This window comes from Ambystoma mexicanum, chromosome 8 (genome assembly GCF_040938575.1).
Source record: "Ambystoma mexicanum isolate Mex_15411 chromosome 8, UKY_AmexF1_1, whole genome shotgun sequence".
In the NCBI taxonomy this organism is placed as follows: Eukaryota; Metazoa; Chordata; class Amphibia; order Caudata; family Ambystomatidae; genus Ambystoma; species Ambystoma mexicanum.
In genome coordinates this window covers 1,009,535,164-1,009,555,229 of record NC_090929.1, presented here as the reverse complement: position 1 = coordinate 1,009,555,229, position 20,066 = coordinate 1,009,535,164, and the positions used below count along the sequence as shown (strand labels likewise).

The following is a 20,066-nucleotide window of genomic DNA, read 5'->3' as shown; positions in this document are numbered from 1 at the left end:
CTTGCCAGGGTTTCCCCATCTAAAACCTGTGCCCGCAACCATGCATGGAAATTTACTACTAAACTCTGGCATCTTGTAGACTTGAGGTCACAGCTGTGTCTAACACATTTTGAACTACAGCCTTAGGACTCCGCTTCCCTTCCTACATAATATGCTGAAATGCCACCTCTCAACCAACCAGAATGTTCAGAGCACAGTCAATAACTACTAGTATTAACTACATTCTGCAAAAACAATGGGGGTCCTAGGAGTCACTCTGCGGGCCAATAAGTCCCGGTTTCGAGAGTCTTACCCAGATTCTTTAGCTCACTATCTCTTGCAAAGAGGAGAAATATCCTTAACGTATTAGTCTTTGTCCTGCCCTGGGACAGTCTAGCACCGAAATGGTAGGCAATTCTCCTCTGAACAAGAGTACCGAAAGCAACCCCAGACACGTGTTAACTGCATTCTGAACATTCTGACATTTAAAGCAGACCGGGGAACCACAATGCAATTTCCAGGCAAGGCTTTTTTCAATAAAACACTTCCTTTCTGGGAGGGCCTTTTTTTCACCCCAACATCTTATTTAACACACCAGAGAGAAAGCTAAAACATGGGAATATGCTCTGACCTTCTTATGGATAAACCGTTTATTCTTACATGATGCCGAATGAGTTTAACATGAGCATGCACTCACTTGTGAAGACAACTTTGCTATTTAAACACTACAAAATAAAACCACCTTTAATTCCCCAAATCAATTTATTAAAGTAAAATGTTTACTTCACCACCAAAACATGTATTGCTACTTACACCCTGTGCAAATAGCTGTATAGCCCTCTGGAGAGGTCATTATGACTTAGAATAAAGACCCGCCTCCAAGGTATGCCCAGAGGCGAAGATTATATTATTTTTATAGGGCGAGAATTAAGATCCAACTGTAATGAGACATTACCTGCTTCCCAGTGCCAATAACAAAGACTCCTCCCAAGATAAAGCCTTCGCCGTCCATGTTGCCATTGTAGCCATTCTTCCTTGCTCGGAGAAAGTTCTGCCAAACACCCAGACGCAGAAAGCCTGACAGCATCATTTTGCGTCTATGAGGGCCATAGAATCGCTTCTGGGGGGACAAATAAAATATTACCATTAGGTTTAAAGAAAACATGTCTCTCCATACTTATACCACATCCGCTTCAAATTGCGCTCACCGTTCATTACAATTGGACGGTGGTTACCACCATACTTAGTGCAAAACACAATTGGCATCTCCCGCCACTTCCTGTCTACAAATATGCCTTTTCCTCATTGGCATACCAAATTAGACAAAAAGTGTAAGTAAATAAGTAGAATACATAAAATATTTCATTGCATCCAGTAGTCATTTTGGTTTTCAGTTTATTTAAAAGCCCATAAAGCTTTACATACTGTCGTCTTTCCTGACTTGCATGGACATATTTTGCTGCGCATTTGATTCTCTAAAGATAAGGTAAAGCTGTTCATGTCCTGTTCTACTTGCAACAACCTATTCTGGCAAGATTATTTTTTAAATTCTCTCTTCCAGTCTCTCCCTTTGACAAATCCATCCACCCTGTGGTTTGTTCAGTCTGTCTTCACTTTTCTCCTCTGTATTTTCCTCTCCAAAAGCTAAGTACTTTACAAGTTTAAAGTTTTTTGCAAGTGGTCTGTAACATTGTAGCATGTAGTGCTGCCATAGGTCTGCCTCAAAGCACATTAGGCCTCATTACAAGTAGAGCGGTGCAGGTAGAAACGGCAGTAAATTATAAGTTACTCACCGTAGTGACTAAAGTACTCTTAATCCATAGTCCCATTTTCTCCATACTGTATTAGCGTCCCTTCCAAGGGACGGGAGACAGAACCTTTTTTCACCAGAAAAAACCTTCCCCTTTAAATGTAGAAGCGCACGGAGGCGGGGCCCTGACTCCACCCTCCGGCACCACACCTCAGTCCCCATTTACGCATCAACAATAGATTTAACATTGCCTAATAACACCAGTATTATTATTAGGGGGGAGGTTGGTGGGAAGTATGGAGGAAAGGGGACTATGGACTAAGAGTACGTTAGTCACTATGGTGAGTAACTTATAATTACTCTTACATCCCATCCCCTTTCCTCCATACTGTATGGGGGATTACAACTGATTGTAGCCCCAGGTTGGAGAGGAGACCCTCCTTAAGCAAATAGGTTCCTGAGAACCGCCTGTCCGAAAGCTGCATCAGATCTAGAGCCGGCATCCAAACAGTAATGCTTGCAGAAAGCTGAAGGGGGGAGGCCCAAGTGGCCACCCTACTTATGACTTGCAAAGGGACATGGGGCTGGAATGCGATGGCCGTTGCCTTAGCCCTGGCTGCGTGGGTATGCATGATGGCCGGGAGTGGCTTGTGCTGGCCCTCTTATGCTTCTTTGATGGCAGAGACCATGCAGCGGGATATGGAGGCCTTAAAGGCCCGATAGCCTGGCCTTGAGCCTCCAAAAGTGACAAACAGAGCGTCCAACTTGCGGAAGTCCCTGGTCCTGTCCAAGTAGAATTTTTGGGCACGCCAGACATCCAGGCAGTGCAGCACTCTCTGTGCTTCGTCCTTGGGATCGGGAAAGAACGTAGGAAGGACTATTTCTTCGTTCAAGTGAAAAGCAGGTGGAACCTTTGGCAGAAACGGTGGGTGCGTCCGCATGACTACCTTGTCCTTGTGAAAGGTGGTATATGGTTCAGAGGCGACAAGCGCCTGGATCTCGCTGACTCCGCGAGCCGAGGTAAGACCGACTCGTAGGGCCTTCTTGATGGTGACCGGCCTAATGTTCACAGACGCCATTGGCTCGAATGGTTTGTGTGCCAGGGCGCCCAAGACTATGTTAAGGTCCCACACAGGGTGCGGTCTCTTGACAGGCGAGTAGAGCCTAGCAAGACCAGTCAGATGTTTCTTGACGATAGGGTTGGAGGAGGAAAAAATGCCTTCCTCAGAGTTCCTGTAAGCCCCAATGGCTGCAAGGTATGTACGACAGGTGTCGACCTGTACGCCCAAAAGAGCAAGGTGTGCCAAAAAGGAGAGCATGTCGTCCAAATTGCAGGCCAAGGGGTCAATTCCCTTGGAGTCTGCCCAGTGGCAGAATCTGGACCATTTGCTTTTGTACTGGGCCCTGGTGGCTTTATTCCTGGCAGCCTGTATGATCTCCAGATTTGCCTGTGAGAGGCTAAGGTGCCGAAGCGTTACCTGCTCAGGTACCACGCTGTGAGGGCTAGTTTCCCTGGCGCGGGGTGGATGATTCTGCCCTCCTGCTGCGCCAGAAGATGTGCTGGGCCTGTCAGAAGGTGTATCAGGGGCACCCCCGAGAGGCTGAGTAATTCCAAAAATGATGGCCTGGCAGGCCACTATGGAGTCGGTGAGACTCCTTGATCTTGCAAATTACCCTGTGGATCAGGGGAGTGGGCGGAAAGGCATAGGCGTTCATGCCGGTCCACTGGAGGTGAAATGCGTCGCCCAGAGAGCCGGGGTCCTGACCCTGCTAGGATGCGAACTGGGGACACTTCTTGTTGTGCCAGGTGGCAAAGAGATCCACTTGGGGGTGACCCCACCTGTTGAAGATCTCCTGAATAACAAGGTGGTTTAGCTGCCACTTGTAATTGTCTGCTCCCAGCCTGCTGAGCCTGTCCGCCTCCAGGTTGGATTCTCCCGGGAGGTGGACTGCCGAGAGGTAAATGTCGTTATCCAGGGCCCATTCCCAAATGCTGATCGCCAGTCTGCACAGAGGAGGTGATCTGGTGTCTTGCTGCTTGTTGACGTAGTACATGCTGGTCGAGTTGTCTGTCTGGATGAGGACAATCTTGCCCTTGGGAAGTGGTAGGAATGCTCTGCAAGCTAGCCAGATGGCGTTCAGCTCCAACCAATTGATGAAGTATTCCTGCTCCTGTCGAGTCCCGCTGCTGTGGACTGAGAGATCGTCCAGGGTGGCTCCCCAGCCCACGAGCGAGGAGTCTGTGGTGATGGTGGCCTGCAGAGAGGGTGGCCGAAAGGCCCTGCAGTCCGTAGGTTGTAGTCCATGGACCACCCAGTTAGGTCCGGGTGGAGAGATGGAGGAACATTGATGATCTCGGATTGCGAGCCCCGCCCCTGATTCCATGAGGCCGCGAAGTGCAGCTGAATCCTTCTCATCCTTAGTCTTGTGTGCGGCATGGCTAACAGGACCACCGCCAGTAGACCCAGGAGATGTTGTTACCACCATGCCGAGGTCACCTCTCTGCTGAGGAAGTGGGCGGTGGCCTTCTTGATAGCCGAGATTTTGTCCTCCGATGGGAAAACCCTCTCGGGGCACGTGTCCCAAATGAGTCCCAGGAATGTCAGAGTCTGCGTAGGCTGCAGCTGTGACTTCTTGAGGTTGAGCGAGAAGCCCAGGTCGTGCAGTATGTGCATAAGGACATGGGAAGAGTGGCGAACCGTTTCCGGAGATGTAGGCCTGATAAGCCAGTCGTCGAGGAATGAGTAGATGTGGAGGCCCTGCGCTCTGAGGAGGGCCGCCACAGCGTTCATGAGTCTGGTAAAGATCCTGGGGGCCGAGTTGAGGCCAAATGGAAGGACTTTGTATTGGAAATGGTAGCCCATGATCCTGAATCGTAGGAAAGAACGATGGGGCTGCCAAATCGGGACGTGTAGGTACGCGTCCTTCAGGTCCAGGGAGCACATCCAGTCTCCCTTGTCCAATGTCTCTGCTATAAAAGCTGGCATAACCATCTTGAATTTTTGCAGGGGTAGGGAGTGGTTGAGGGTGGAAAGGTCCACCACAACTCTCAGGCCCGCCTGGTTCTGCTTCTGAATGGCGAAAATCCTGGAGTAGAAGCCAAAGCCTCGCTGGGACTTCCTCCACTGCCTGGCTATCTACGAGCGACCGGATCTCTGCCAAAAGAGTTGCTGTCCCAACCTGTGAGAGTGGAGGGGAGGAGGGAGGAGAGGCTGGGATAGGAAGGTGGTACCCTGTGGATACTACGGAGAGGATCCAGGGGTCCGCGAAATTCTGGTGCCAGAATTGTGTATGGAGAGCAAGCCTGCCCCCCACCGGAGACACATGGACCTGAAGGGGCGTGTCATGCCTTCTTTCAGTCGAAGGCTGACGCTGAGGAGGGGGACTGGAAAAAGCCCTTACTCTCCCCCACCCCTTTTTTGTTGTTTGCACCGGTTTTGAGACGGCGAGCGGTCCGGCTGACTGGATCTGCGTTCGTGGATGCCGCGGAACCTTCCATATGTACGACCCTTTTCCGAGCGCTGCTGAGATTGGGCGTACGATTTGGGCATGGTCTTGTAAGAATGGATAAGGACTTAGCCGTTTGTGAGCTGTTCTTCTTTAAGTCAAGCTCTTCGTCCATAGAGGAGTGGAAGAGGCCCCCCCGAACGGTAGATCTAGAATGTGCTCCTGGACATCCGGGTTGAAGTTCGCTGCCCAGAGCCAGGCTGTTCTCCTCATGTCTGTGGCAATGCAGATGGCACGGCCTGAGGTATCGATATGAGCCACTGTGGAGTCCATGAGGTCATGCGCCACGAGCTTGGCTTCCACTATCCCCGCCTTAAAGCGCGATTTTCCCTGGGTGGGGAGTTCCGGGAGGAAGTCCGCAATTTCCCACCATAACCTTTGGTTGGCGGCAGCCAGCATGGCATCTACGTTTGCCTGACGCTGGTGCAAGGAGGCGTTGGAGTTGATCTTCTTGCCGTATGCCTCCAAGATCTTCTCCTACTTGCCTAGCAGCGCCGCAGAGGAGCAGGCTGAAGATGACTGAGGCTTGGAGTATAGTGATGCAACAGCAATCACTGAGGAGTGTGGCTGAGGATGGCTTGATAGCAAGAGTTTATCCCCCTCCATCTGCCTGTACTTGGCGTCGAGGCGTCGACTGACCGGCTGGACTGAGTGGGGCTTGAGCCAACCCTTCTTGGCCAGGGAGACTACATCGGTTTGCAGTGCAATCCCCGTGTTGGCTGAGGGGCGTCTCGTGAGGACTTCAGCCAGAACCAGAAGCCAGAGCTATACTATCGCTTAGGGGCTTCAAGGATACTGCCACTCCTGTTAAAAACTGAAAAGATGAAGAACTCTTTTCCTTCAAGCCCGTCACAGAGGCCGACCTTAAGTGATAATTCAAAATCTCAAACCATCTAATTGTAAGGGTGACGTATGCCCGGCACTCACAATAAAAGCTTGCACCTCTTCGCTCATTCCCACTCACTGTAAGTTTGTCAATGCATCCTTTAGGGACAGTGTTGTGCCTACATGCACCAAACACTCTTGGGTGACTCCACTATTGAAACAAACCAGACCTCTCCCCTGACGATCCACTGAATTACCGCCCTTCTCCAACTCACCATTCTTGCTTAAAATTCTCGATAGAGTTGCGCATACTCAACTACTAGCTCATCTGAGAATTACTGACATCTTAAATAAGACAATCTGGTTTCCGGGAAAAAGCATGGCATGGAGTCTGCTCTGCTGGATTTAAAATCTAGGCTTCATCGCCATATGGATCAAGGCAGCCCCAGTATGGTGATGCTGCTGGACTGCTCTGCCGCCTTCGACCTGGTAGACCACTCAGTGTTGGTCTCCAGGTTGAGGGAGGTGGCAGGCTTCTCGGCCCCGGCAGCAGCATGGGTTGCCTCTTTTCTGAAAGATCGCCAATGGAGAGTGATCAGCAGCATGACAGAAGCTAACCCTATGGATCTGACACAGGGAGTCCCGCAGGGAGCCTGTCTTTCACCAATTCTTTACAACATCTTTATGGTTCCCTTCCTTGACTTTCTGGACAGTAATGACAGAGTTCACCAACTGCGCTGACGATACCCAGTGTATCATTCCCATCACGGGTGTCTTCGCGGATGATGAAACTAAAATCAATTGGATCTATTTGCTCATCCAAAGTTGGATGTGTACCAATGGATTGGCCCTTAACACCAACAAGACAGAACTCATGCTTGTGGGCACTCACCCTAAAACTTGCAAACTGGAAGATCTTTATTCCCAGTTTGTGATTGACAACTGTGCCATAAAGGTCAAGAAAAAAGTTAAGACATTGGGGATTTATCTGGACTGTAACCTGAACATTAAAGCACAGGTCAGTAGTCTGGTGTCCTCATCCTTGTATTATATCAAACTACTTTCTAATGCACGCCCCTTTCTATCTCAAACCAGTAGAGAAATGCTGGCTCGAGCACCGATTAGCGCCAGGATAGACTACTGCAGCAGTCTCCAGATCAGTCTCCCTAACTGTGAAGTGAATAGATTTCAGGTAGTGCAGAATAACGCTGTCAGGGTTGTTATGGATAAAAAGAGATCAGACCATATCTCCTTGTCAAGAAGGGAGCTTCATTGGCCTCCTATTAAGGAACGTATTCTCTTTCGCCTCTTGTTTATTTCCTTTAACTGTTTGAAAAATTCTGGTCCTATCTACCTTAATGAGGAATTTAGGACTAAAACCAGCAACTACAGCCTCAGATCTAATTATCTCTCTCAGCTAACCGTGCCAAATTGCAGATTATCTGAGACCAAGGTTGGAGCCTTCTACTCTGCGGCCCCCATTGCCTGGAACAACCTTCCTATGAAACTGAGAACTGAAAACTCAGTGTTCAGAAAAGGACTTAAAACTCATCTATTCAACTAATATAATCTCGTTCTGAGACCAGCACTTTTTTAAAAACCTTCTGTGACCTTCTCTTGTGGATGCTTTATTTGTTTCTGTATTTGTCAACACCCTTAAGCCTTAGGTTCAGTGGAGCTGCGCTATATAAATCTGAAATAAATAAACCTACTCTGCCGGGTGCTCGACCTCGGGTTGGGGGAGGCCCAGGTACAAGACGTTTGTGGAAGGCCCTGGCTGAGGATGGCGTGTCCGGATCCTCCCCCTCGTCTGTATCCTGCGGATCTGGAGGATCTTGGAGGATGAGGAGTAGATGGCGCCGGAGGCTGGAGTACGGGGACCGCAGCCGGAGGCTGAGGAGGTGGCGGAGGTTGCAGAGTTGGCTGTGGAGCCGGAGGAGGCGGCTGCACCGGGGACTGGGGGCCCGATGGAGGAGTCTGTGGTGCTGTTAGAATGGCAGAGAGAACTTCCCTGATGGCGTCCTTGATGATAACCCCCATCTGAAGCGACCTCATGAGGCTGGGAAACTTCTTGAAGACCACCTCCTCACTGGCCAAAGAAGTGGCAGGGGGTACCGACAGGGTAGCGGGGGGCTGCTGGAGCCGATGCATGCCCTGTCCATATGGACGCAAAGGAAAGCTGCCCTGCGTAAATGAGGGGTAGACTGTAGGTCACGTACCTGGTTGAGGCCAGTCCCACCTTGACACTTGTTCTTCGCTGAACTCCTGAAATGGCATTGGACGGGTGCCTCTTTCTGGCGCAGCTACCATTTTGTCCGGCTGCCTGCCACGTGCCTGCGACATCGTGCTCGGCCCGCTGGGCCCGGCCCCGCCCAAGACTCTTGTGTGTGGATCACGAGGCGTACCCTGCTCCTCGGGCCTCAGCCAGGTAGGTGTGACACCCTCGACCAGGGGGTCGGTAGAGCTGCGTTTAGGCGCCCCCTCAGACGTATCACCGGTATTAGGGTGTAGCCCCTCGGCCATGGGGCAGGTAAAAGGGTGTAGACCCGGTCCCTCAACACTACGCCCGGGAGGATCCGGGGAGCACTCGAACCGAAGGCCGGTAACGGATACATTCTCTCAAAGGATGGTATCTCTATGGATCCTGGCAAGGTTTCAGCTATCATTGAGTGGCCTTTACCCACCAATATCAAAGAAGTCCAAAGATTTCTGGGTTTGTCGAACTTCTACAGGAAATTCATTCAAAACTTTTCTGAGATTGTTCTTCCCATCACCAGACTACTAAAAAAGAGTTTGGGCCCCTTCAGATGGTCGCCAGAAGCAGAAAACAGCTTTGTTCAGTTAAAACAGATGTTCTGTTCAGCTCCCATTCTTCGACACCCTAATCAAGAAGAACAAGTTACTTTCTTACCTGGTAACATTCTTTCGATGGGATGGTCCGACGACCTATTCCATATCTATGACATGTAATCACCACAGCTGTGCTGCTTAGGAAACTTTTTCGGCGTCTGCGTCCTGCGTCGATGTCGTCGATGCGCCGTCGTCGAGGACCTCCTCCGACGTCATCCGATGTGATAAGTAGGACGCACGACGCCCATAGCCTCAGTTGTAGTTTTTTCCCCCAGAACGTGTGACATAAGTCAACTGCCAGTCAGACACAAAGCCTTGCGGAACGTAAGCTGCAATCGCAAAAGAAATTCTGCAGCGGGGAAGGCAGGGCGGGAGCGATATGGAATACCTCTGGTACCCCTGCGTTGGCCTCTTTGACTGCCAGCTCCTCTCGCTCGATGAGTAATAGCGAAAGGAACCACCCCTCCACTGCTGTCCCCTAGGACGAAAAGGCAGAGGTTGGCGAACTGCAGCGCCCAACGACTTCGCTGCAGCTTTTGAGGTCTGCAACCTCTCAAGGCTCTCGTCAGCCTTGCTGCCAAAAAGGTGTTCACCGTCAAAGGGCATGTTGAGGAGCCGGGACTGCACATCAGGAGCAAACCCCGACTTCCGCAACCACGCAAACCTGCGTATCACGGTGCTCGCCGCCATGGACCTACTGACGCATTCAGCTAAGTCCAAACCCGACTGAACGGACTCACACATGGCATCCTTACCATCCTGGACCATAGCAAGGAAACCATCCCGTTCGTCCCCTTCGGGAACATGTTCAGCCGCTAACGCAACACAGTTCCACAGAGTGTGCGTGAAACGTGACAAGGCACAAATGGAGTTGGCCGCCTGAAGCGCCATACCACCAGAAGAAAACACTTTCTTCGCCCAACCATCAAAACGTTTGTCGTCCCTATCAGGAGGGATGGTAGGGTACGACGCCTGCTTCGCCGGGGCCGTGGCCGCCTGCACCACCAAACTCTCCGGAGTGGGGTGCCTGGTCAAGTAGCAGGGGTCGCCACTGGCTGGACGGTATTTTCGCGACAAGGATCTGCCCACCGCCGGGAGACTCTCCGGAGCAGTCCAAGCCGCCGCCACCCTTCTCTGTAAAGCCATATGGAACGGCAGAACCGGGTCAGTTGGGGGACCAACATCAAGGATGTCTGTCAGATCATCCTGCACAAACTCCCCTGGGGGAGCAGACCATCCCAAGTACTCAGAAACCCTAGCCATAAGGCGCCGGTACGAGGAATCAGCATGAGAGCCAGGCTCAGGCCTACAAAACTCCACCTCCGGAGAGGTGTCCAGTCCACTGGCATCATGCAGTGACTGTCTCAACTCGTCAAACTGACTATGGCCCGAGACAATTTCATCCGGAACCTGACTAGGAATCAGGCCATCAGAATCCTCATACGCCTCTGAAATATAGTCCAGGTGGCGAAAAGAAGGCACTCGAGAGTGCTTGCTCTTAACCAGAGCCTTCCTAGGGGGTCCACCCGTGCCCTGGGGTACCTCCGACACGAAAGGCGTCGATGGCGTCGAGCGAATCGGCGCCAGCGTCGAGAGAACCGGCATCGGTGGCGAGAGGATCGGCATCGACGAAATCGGCGTCGACGTCAGATGCAGCTCCTCCAGAATCGGCGGCGTCGACACAGCCCTCGAGGCCGGAGCCCCGAGCGTGTCCCTCGACGACCTGAGCGTCGACGGCATCGACGACTTCCTCGGAGCCAGAGCCTCGAGAAAGCCTGTCGACGCCCTCGACGCCACAGACGTCGATGCCTTCTTCGAAGACCTCACAGGAGCACACAGTCTCGAACGCGTCGAGGACCGGGACCTGGAACGGGTACGCCGAGAACGAGTCCCCTTGTCCGAACGGGACCTCTCCCGTGACTCGTGCCGACCACTCTTGCGAGCGGTGTCTCTCGACCTCACACGACCGACCCCACTCGGGGGCGCGGACGGCTGAGTACCCTGCGACTCAAGAATCGCCAGCATCTTCTTCCCGAAGGAAGCCCATTCCTCTGGCGTCGCACGGCTGGAGGGGTAAGCGACGTGCCGGGCAGAGCCCTCCGAAGAGGACCTGGAAGACGACCGGTGACGGCGCTTCCGAGAATGCCTCGAAGAGGCTGAGGAGTGGTGAGACCGACTCCTAGAAGGAGACCCACGAGACTTCCGACGATGACACGGAGAGTCACCCCTCGAATCATCCGTCGAAAGCCCCGCAGACTTCGACTTCCGGGGCTTGGACACCCGACCTACCGACAACTTCTTCTTACGTTCGCGTAAGGCTTTGGACATGAGCGACTGGCAGTCGATACAGTCATCCGTGTCGTGGGCCTCCCCGAGGCACCAGAGGCAGGCGTCGTGCGAGTCCGTCACCGACATCTTGGACCCACACTCCCCGCACTTCTTGAAACCCGGACGCGGGGTCGAAGACGAAGTAGACATCTTCAGAAGGATTTTCACAAACGAACAGGTTCGAAGAACCGAGATAGAACAGAACTCCAAAGAGTCGAGGCGTTTAAACCGAGAAACACGAAGCAACACGTTCGCGGAAAAAACGGAACTGAGGCTATGGGCGTAGTGCGTCCTACTTATCACATCGGATGACGTCGGACGAGGTCCTCGACGACGGCGCATCGACGTCGACGACGCAGGACGCAGACGCCGAAAAAGTTTCCGAAGCAGCACAGCTGTGGTGATTACATGTCATAGATAAGGAATACGTCGGAGGACCCAATCCCCTCGAACGACAGTTTATAGTCGAGACTGATGCTTCAGCTTCTGCCATAGGAGCGGTTCTGCTTCAAACTCACGACGGTGTGGAACATCCTGTAGCATAACTCTCAAAAAAGCTGTCACCTAGTCAACTGAATTATTCAATACTAGAGAAGGAATTACTTGCTATTAAACAGGCTTGTGAAGAATGGCGACATCTACTCTTGGGAGCACGTCATCAGTTTCTCATTCGCACAGATCATAAGAATTTACGAATTCTACAGAACATGGACTGTGTTAACTCACGACAAGCCCGATGGGCATACTTCTTCGCCCAATACAACTTTCTTATCACCTAATTACCTGGAACAAATAAAGTAGCGGATGCATTATCTAGAAAAGAGACTGTCAGCGAAGGAGAACCCCTTCTTAGGGAACCCATGTTCCAAAGAAACATGATAATTGGAATTACGGCAACATTTTTCCAGGAGATTAAGACCGCTCAAGCTGTCGAAAGGCCTCAGTTATTCCAACAGGACAGTAATACTTACACTGACAGAGGTGGCATGCTTTTTTATGGTACTCAGTTGTACATTCCTTCCGGTATGTGGCGACGAATGATTATTAGTTGGTGTCACGATCTAACCACTGCAGGACACAAAGGAGTGCAGAACACTACAGATCTAGTTGCTAGATCATTCTTTTGGCCAGGATTCAGAAAGGATGTTATGGAGTATCTTAAAGCATGCCCGGTGAGTGCCACTGCCAAATACCCTTCTGGTAAAACGTTAGGACTGCTTACCCAATGTGAGATACCTACCCGTCCGTAGGGATAGATTTCGACCGATTTCATTGTCGACTTACCAGTTTCCAGCGGTTGTATCTGCATTATGGTGACGATTGACTCTTTCACCAAATTGGCCCATTTTTCCCCGTTACCCGGATTACCTACGGCGACTGAGATGGCAGAAACCTTTGCGAAGGACATATTCCGGTTGCACGGACTTCCAGACAAGATCATCTCTGAGAGAGGAAGTCAATACATCTCTAAATTCTGGAAAGCCCTCTGTTCTCGAATTGGTATTGAAAGAGCATTATGCTCGGGGTTTCATCCCCAGTCTAACGGTCAGACTGAACGACTGAATGCCACGTTAGAACAGAATTTACGGTGCTACAGCAACAAATACCAAGATAACTGGGTTTCGTTACTTCCAACAGCGGAGTTCACGTATAACAATTCAAAACATTCTGCCACGGGTCACACTCCGTTTTTCTGTACATACGGTGTACATCCAAGGTCTTTTCTTCCCACTCTTCCTGTTCCCACTAATTCTCCCACTGCCGAAGCTGTTCTCCAGTCTATTCGAGAAACTCACCATTCAGCCAGTCAGTGTCTAGAAAAGAGTAGAAGACAAAAGAAGACTCAAGCAGACAAGCACTGCAAGAACTGTCCTACTTGGGAGAAAGGTGACAGAGTATGGCTTTCTACCAGATACCTACCCAGATGGGATCATCCCTCCAAACTGTTTCCCCGTTTCTTGGGTCCTTTCTCTATACTCTCTAAAATCAACCCTGTTTCCTACAAGCTTGACCTCCCTCCTCATCTTCGATGTATCCATCTGGTTTTTCACTCTTCTCTTCTCAAACATTTTGTCTTGGATACTTTCCAGAGGTCAGTTCCCAAGCAAATTCATGCTCATCCCGACAGGACAGACGAATATGAAGTCTCAACCCCTTGGTTTCGTGGAAGGGTTACCCAGAGTCAGAGGATTCTTGGGAACCAGCTTTTCATGTTCATGCTCTCCCTTCACACTGGAGGGGGGCATACTGTCATCCGCCGTGCCAGATGGGGTTTACTTCCGCGTTGGCGGCTTTGTCACGGAAGAGTGCGGGGTTAGTTTCCTCTCTGTGTAGGTCTAGTTGTTGCGTCCTGACGGCCGCCCGGAAGTATATATTCGGTTTACTTCCGGGGTACCGTTGCGCTGCAACCCCCTTAGATTAGCGCTTCGCTCTCCTTTGGGTCAGACGCTGTTTTCCCCTTTCAGCTTTTCCTTTAGCCGCCTCCTGCTTTTCTTTTCGTATGCCCTTCTGGCGTCTTTCCTTCCCTTTATCTCATTGCCTCGCTGCTTTCTCATTTCTACTTCGCTAACCGCATGGCCGGTGCTCTTTCCAGTGGCTTTTACCTTTCCACGCCTTCTATGTGGTTAGCCTTACCTCTGCCTCAAAGATCGCCTGCTCCTTGAACCATCTTCCACCTTCCAGTTACGCCTACCATCTCCGGACCTCTTTCCATTGCTGGATCTCCTTCGAGCGGTACAACTCTATGGACAAAAAGGGTTTTTTCTGCCGTTCGGCTTTTTCCCTTTTTATTCCTGGCTGCCCGCGGGAACGAGGCCACAGGACTGATGTTATAGCTAGCGGTCACTGTGGCTTCCTCTCGCGGCAGGCCCCCTCCACATAAAAAGGAGAAGGGTTACCTTATTCGAAGGAACTTCAACCCAGAAGATTTGGATAACCTATCATCAGGTGAGGAGAGTGGGGAGGAAGGAGGGCGAGAACGTCCTAATCAGGACATCACTATGGTAGACCTGTATAACAAATCTATGCTTTCATCTCTTGATGACATAGAACCCCTGAAGTTGAGAAAGAGCAAACCTTGCAAACATGTCAACACCTGGTTCTCTCCCCATCTTAAGGCCCTCAGACAGGAGAAACGACGCTGTGAAACAATTTGGAGATCACATCCCTCAGAAAACAATAAGAAAAACCTGAGCATACTAGCCTCCCAGTATAAAAAAGGAATAATCCTGGCCAAACAAACCTCCTATAACACCCGAATCTCGCAAGCCAAATTTAACACCAAAGAGCTCTTTGCAATTCTGAAAGAGGTAGAATCCCCTGCACAGACGCCCGACTCCTGCCTCAAGGATAAAAATTGGCGCACGGGTATACAAAACGCCCTAGCTAATAAAATGACTTCTCTACAGGCGAAGATGAGCATCAAAAAAGATTCCCTTCTCACTACTACTAAATCTAGTATCTCTAGTTCTATAAGGGCACATTCCACTCGGACGCATCCCCCTGCGTCCATTCCCCACTTCCTTCAATTTCCGTAAAGTATCCACCAATGAGGTTGAAAACGTCATTCTCACTCTCAAACCCTCGAATTGCCATGAGGACTTATGCCCTGCACAATTGATAAAGGATGCGGCTCGCGATCTTGCACCATTTATCACCAAACTAATAAATGCTTCCTTCACATCAGGCACCATACCTAATAACTTGAAACAATCCTGGGTTCTCCCCCCTCCTCAAAAAACCTAATCTAGATCCCTCTACTCCCACTAATTACCGCCCCATCACCACAGTACCATTCCTACTTAAAATCCTTGATAAAATAGCGTACCAACAAATCCAACACTACCTTGAACACTTCCACCACCTGGGAATACGACAGTCTGGCTTCAGGCCTTAGCACGGAACTGAGACTGCACTCATAGATCTGAAGGCACATATAGATGAGCTGAGAGACGAGGGTAAGACTGCATTATTACTACTTCTTGATCTCTCAGCTGCTTTCGACTTGGTTGACCATGAGATCCTCTGCAATCATTTACAATCGGCAGCCCACTTTTCTCAAGAGGCAACTGACTGGATCCAATCCTTTCTTAACAACCGCACTATGAGAGTCTTCTCCCCATTAGCAGCTGCCGACCCAACGCCAATTACCTGTGGCGTGCCTTAGGGCTCTTACGTCTCTCCCACCTTGTACAACATTTTCACGAAGCCCCTTTTCGATGATCTAGATGGTCTGGGTATCACCTACACTAATTATGCTGATGATACCCAGATCCTCATCCTGCTGACGGGGGGATTATGACAAGGATTTGGCCTTTGTAAATAAAGTGTACCTCATCATCCAGGCATGGATGGCTTCACACGGTCTATGCCTGAATGATGACAAAACAGAACTCCTCATTCTAGGCACCTCATCCAACCTTAACAAACTAGGCCAAAACTACTCCTTTGTAATTGACAATAACAAGATCACTGTAGCCCAGGAGGTCAAAACCCTTAGCTTCTACCTAGACTCCACACTCACCTTCAAAAAAACAAGTTTACACTATGGCATCCGCCACGTCTTACACATGCAAACTTATTAGAGCAGCTAAACCATTCATTTCACCATCCAACTGTATCACCTTAGCCAGAGCTCTTATCCTGTCCAAGCTGGACTATTGTAATGCTTTATATGTAGGTTGCAACAAATATATCACAAATAAAATTCAAATTCTACAAAATAATGCCTTATGAGCTGCCCTAAGCATCCCGAAGAAAGCCCATATTTCTGAGACTAGAAGATCTGTCATTTGGCTATCAACGCAAGACAAAATCATCCTCAAATCAGTCTCTCTGACTCATAAGTGCCTTCACCAAACAGCCCCTCAATATCTGATAACTAGATTCACGAGACCAGCATCCTCCCGCCCTTCTAGAAAGGTTAACACTAATCTCCTTCTAGTGCCCAGATTTAAACGCACGATGTCTGGAGGGAACAGTTTTCCGGTCAAAGCAGCACAATTCTGGAACTCCTTACCTCCACCCTTTAGGGATGACCTCCCATACTTACAATTCAGATCTAAGACCATCCTTTGGCTCAAGGAACAGGATACATAACGCTCCTCCTGCTGCGCCACACAACAATTACTGTAAATTGTATATATCCATGTTTATCTACTGATCTTTTTAGATACAACATATTATATAACTTCTAAATATTGTATATCTCGTGTAACTATTTGTTGTATCGGTTCTCATTGTTCTTGATGTTTGCAGCACTGTAACATCAGTTGGACTCCCAACTATTGCTGTTATGTAACCAAGCTTCACAATCCTCTTGCTGCCTCTGCACCTTGTTACCCTTGGGTTAGGTGCGCACTAAAAATAATAAATACAATACAATACAATACAATACAATTACTACAATATGGGCACTTGTTTGTTTGTGTTGCTGGATCTCTAAGCTGCCTTTGATAAGGTGGACCACAAGGGTCTACTTTCCATTCTTGCAGCGGGGATGGGTAATGGGGGTGTTGTAGGGATGCAGATACAACATCCCAAAGACGGGAGGTGGTTCAGACTGCGCACATTTCATTAGCATAAAGAGCTGGTCATTTAGTGTCAGCATAGTTGCCAATTTTGTTTAGCATTTCTGCACATGTGTTATTTATTGTTAGCTTTAACACACTTTAGAGAGTAGCACGTGATGAAAGGAAGAGCAGCAACAATATTGCTCATGATGTTTACAGTTTAGGCCCAGGATATGATAAGGACTTTGTGGCCAGCATTACTGAATGAAGTTTTACTTTGGTTGTATTTAGGGAAACATAGAAGCGGTCGTTTTTGCATTTAAGAGAAGCCTTTGTTGTCTACTGAAAGGGTGGGTGAAGTGCCCCACAGTTTAAGCATTATGTAGGATAGACGCTGAGTTGTTAGGAACATAAGGGCTATAGGCCACGTTAACAAGGGCTTTGCCATTACGAAGTAAGCCCTGGTAGGCGTTGCAGCATTTGTCAGTAAGAATATTAGGCCACATTTTGGAGCTTTTGTTCTGTTCATTTAAATAGAAGTTTATTTGTGTTTCCCCCAGCCAAGGCCCCTGTGCAGTTAGTAACTAATTGTACCAGGGCGAGCAGTCCAGAGCAGCTGTGAACATAGCACATTCCTGACGATTAGATTAGTGCAGCAGCTGTGAAGGACGAATATTAATGAGAGCAAGGAGTTCATGCATTGCCAAGGCAAGGAAATAGGTTGGAGTTATACTTCCCCCCCCCCCCATTGCGAGGAGGCAACACCATTTGAACTACAACACACACACTGAACAGAGCAACTAAATCTGAGTAATTAATTCTGTTGAGCAGTGTTTCGCATGCATTTTTATATAACACCACCTGGTTCCCAAGAGAGATAGGGAAAATGCATGCTAGGGAAGCAACACGTTTCAAGATGGGAATCGCAAGAGGTGATATGATATGATATGATATGGTATTTGTAACGCGCCGACGAGGCAGGGAGGGAGGGAAACAAGGGGAAGACAGACAAACGATCCTACTAGGCCAGGTGTCATTCAGATCGGGCAAGTGCAGAGGTAAGGGGAAAAGGAGAAAGTGCAGGGGGAGGAGGTGGGGAGAAAGTGCAGTACACGGTAAGTGGCGTAATAAAATAATAAATAATAAATAAAAGGGCCAGCTGGTGGCAAGTGCGAGGTAAGTGCAGAGCAAGTGCTAGGAAGGGGGCTGTAGGGATACAGTGACAGTCCCACAGTGCAGGGGGAGCCAGGGAGGCAGTGCAAGTGGAGAGTGGCTGGGCCCTGGACCGAGGTCGCTGAGAGTGGCCAAGATGCAGGTTTAGTGCAGAATTTCAGTGGGGAGTTAAGCAGGTTTAGCAGGGGAGAGGGAGAGAGAAGGCAGAAGCGAAGAGGAAGGTTTTGAGGTGCTTCCGGAACCGGAGATGGTTCTCCTCAAGTTTCAGGGAGGCAGGAAGGCTGTTCCAGAGGGAGGCCCCTGCTGCGGAGAGAGATCTACCCCCAGCTCGTTGCTTCGAGAAGCGGCTGACCATGAGGGAGTTGGAGACGGATGAGCGAAGGGCTCGTGAAGGAAGATATTTAGGAAGAGAGAGTTGAAGGTATTTAGGCCCCAGGCCCCAGAAGGCCTTGTGGACAATGCAGAGGGTTTTGAACTTAATCCTCGCAGCCACTGGGAGCCAGTGAAGAGATTTCAGTCCTGGAGAGATACGGTCCCTGGACAAAGAGTCCAGCTGCAAGGTCGAAGAAGCTGTACGGGGTTGCCAAGTTGTCTGGTCTCATGAAAAAGACCACTTAATTGGCACAGGGCATTGACTTCGTTGTTCACGCTCACCCATGATTGGATCTCTTTTCAATGCAAATCTCACCCTGCACTGATCCTACACATCCATTAGGCTATCCCAATTAGTTTTTCTGCTGTCTTGCAAGCTGTTTCTCTGCTTTTCTGTTGCATCGGCTGCATTTTGTCCCCGTCTAGGTGTTTGTTTAGGCCTCAATCACTATTTCTCTGCATTACTCTGCTTGTCATGCTTTTTTTCCTCTAGGTGAATGTATTGGCCTCTATCACTCTTCTTTGCATCTCTTATGCTGTGATCTCGACTGTTGCCCTCCAGGCCTTTTTCCTCTCTTGGTTGAGCAGAGCTTGGACGGCTCCCATCACATTCTCCATGCACTGCCTGTTGCTGCCCTTGCTGCTTGTCTCAGTCTGCGCTCTGCTGTTGCCCCCTCTGTTTACCCCCCTCCCTGTTTCCGAATCCCCTCCTTGTGCACCCTGTGTAGCGTAGCTTTGTCCAGTGTTTCCTTCTCTACTTCTCCTCTCGTTTGCCATTATCCTCCCTCTATCACACCCAATATGGTGAGCTCAATTTCCCCCATTTTCTGTAACTGCTTTTCTATCTCCTATCCTACTCTTCTCACTAAGACTGGAAAGAAGAAGCTCAAGAAGGACACCCTGGTCTCCAATCCTGACCTTTCCATCGCTGACACCTATGTCAGTGCCCCTTCCAGACAAACTCTCACCGACATCCTCTTTGTTGTTCCTTCGCTTGACCTATACATCCTTCATATGGTTGCACTTCTCTCTCCTTCCTCCTCTCCCACTAATGGCGGCACCCAGTCGGAGGTCCTCATGGTCCCCTTCCAGTCTTCCAGAGTCATTATTAATGTATATCTAAATGGCACAGTCATGGACCATGGGCCTCAGCCCAATCTCCTACTATTTGATAGGTGCCTCTCCCACCTCATCAACTTCTTTCCTTCTCCTGCTATTCATTCTATCACTTCTCTAGCTCCTCTGCCCCCTCCTTCTACTGCTCTGGCTCCCTTGCCACCCACTACATCCCTTGCTCCTCGGCCACCTCTCTGGCTCCCTTGCCTTTCACTACCTCTCTGGCTCTTTTGCCGCCTCCTCCGTCCAACTCTCTGGGTCCTCTGCCATTTCCATTGGGGACTCCTCTCCCCTGCACCCCGCCTCCCCAAACCCCCCAGTAGACCTTCAAAAGTGTCAACCTGCTCCACGTGGCTACTCTCAACTCTCGCTCTGCTGTCAAACACTCCTCTGACATCTACCACCTCCTTGATCTGGATATTCTCGCTCTTACCCAGACATGGTTCAAGGCCAGATTTGTCACAAGTTTTGACACACTCCTCCCTGAGGGCTACAAGATCCTCCCGAGCCCAGGCCCAATAGGCCCAGAGGCGTAGTAGCCCTGATCTTCCCTGTGTGATCCCTGCTTCCATCATCCCCACTCAGACCTATTCCTCCTTTGAATGCCCGGTCTGCGGGCTCTCTATCTCTCCTGGTCTCTCTATGACCTTGGCCAC

General features: G+C 49.9%; 1 protein-coding gene across 4 annotated transcripts in view; it reads right to left on the bottom strand.

Annotated features, from left to right (window-relative positions):
- Nucleotides 1–20,066, bottom strand: part of PRXL2A (peroxiredoxin like 2A) — a 541,215-nt gene that overhangs the window by 54,624 nt on the left and 466,525 nt on the right. For all 4 annotated transcript variants that reach the window (XM_069610931.1, XM_069610932.1, XM_069610930.1 and 1 more), the window contains one exon: nt 935–1,099. In XM_069610931.1, coding sequence (XP_069467032.1) covers nt 935–1,099 — 165 coding nt within the window. The remainder of the gene's footprint in view (nt 1–934; nt 1,100–20,066) is intronic.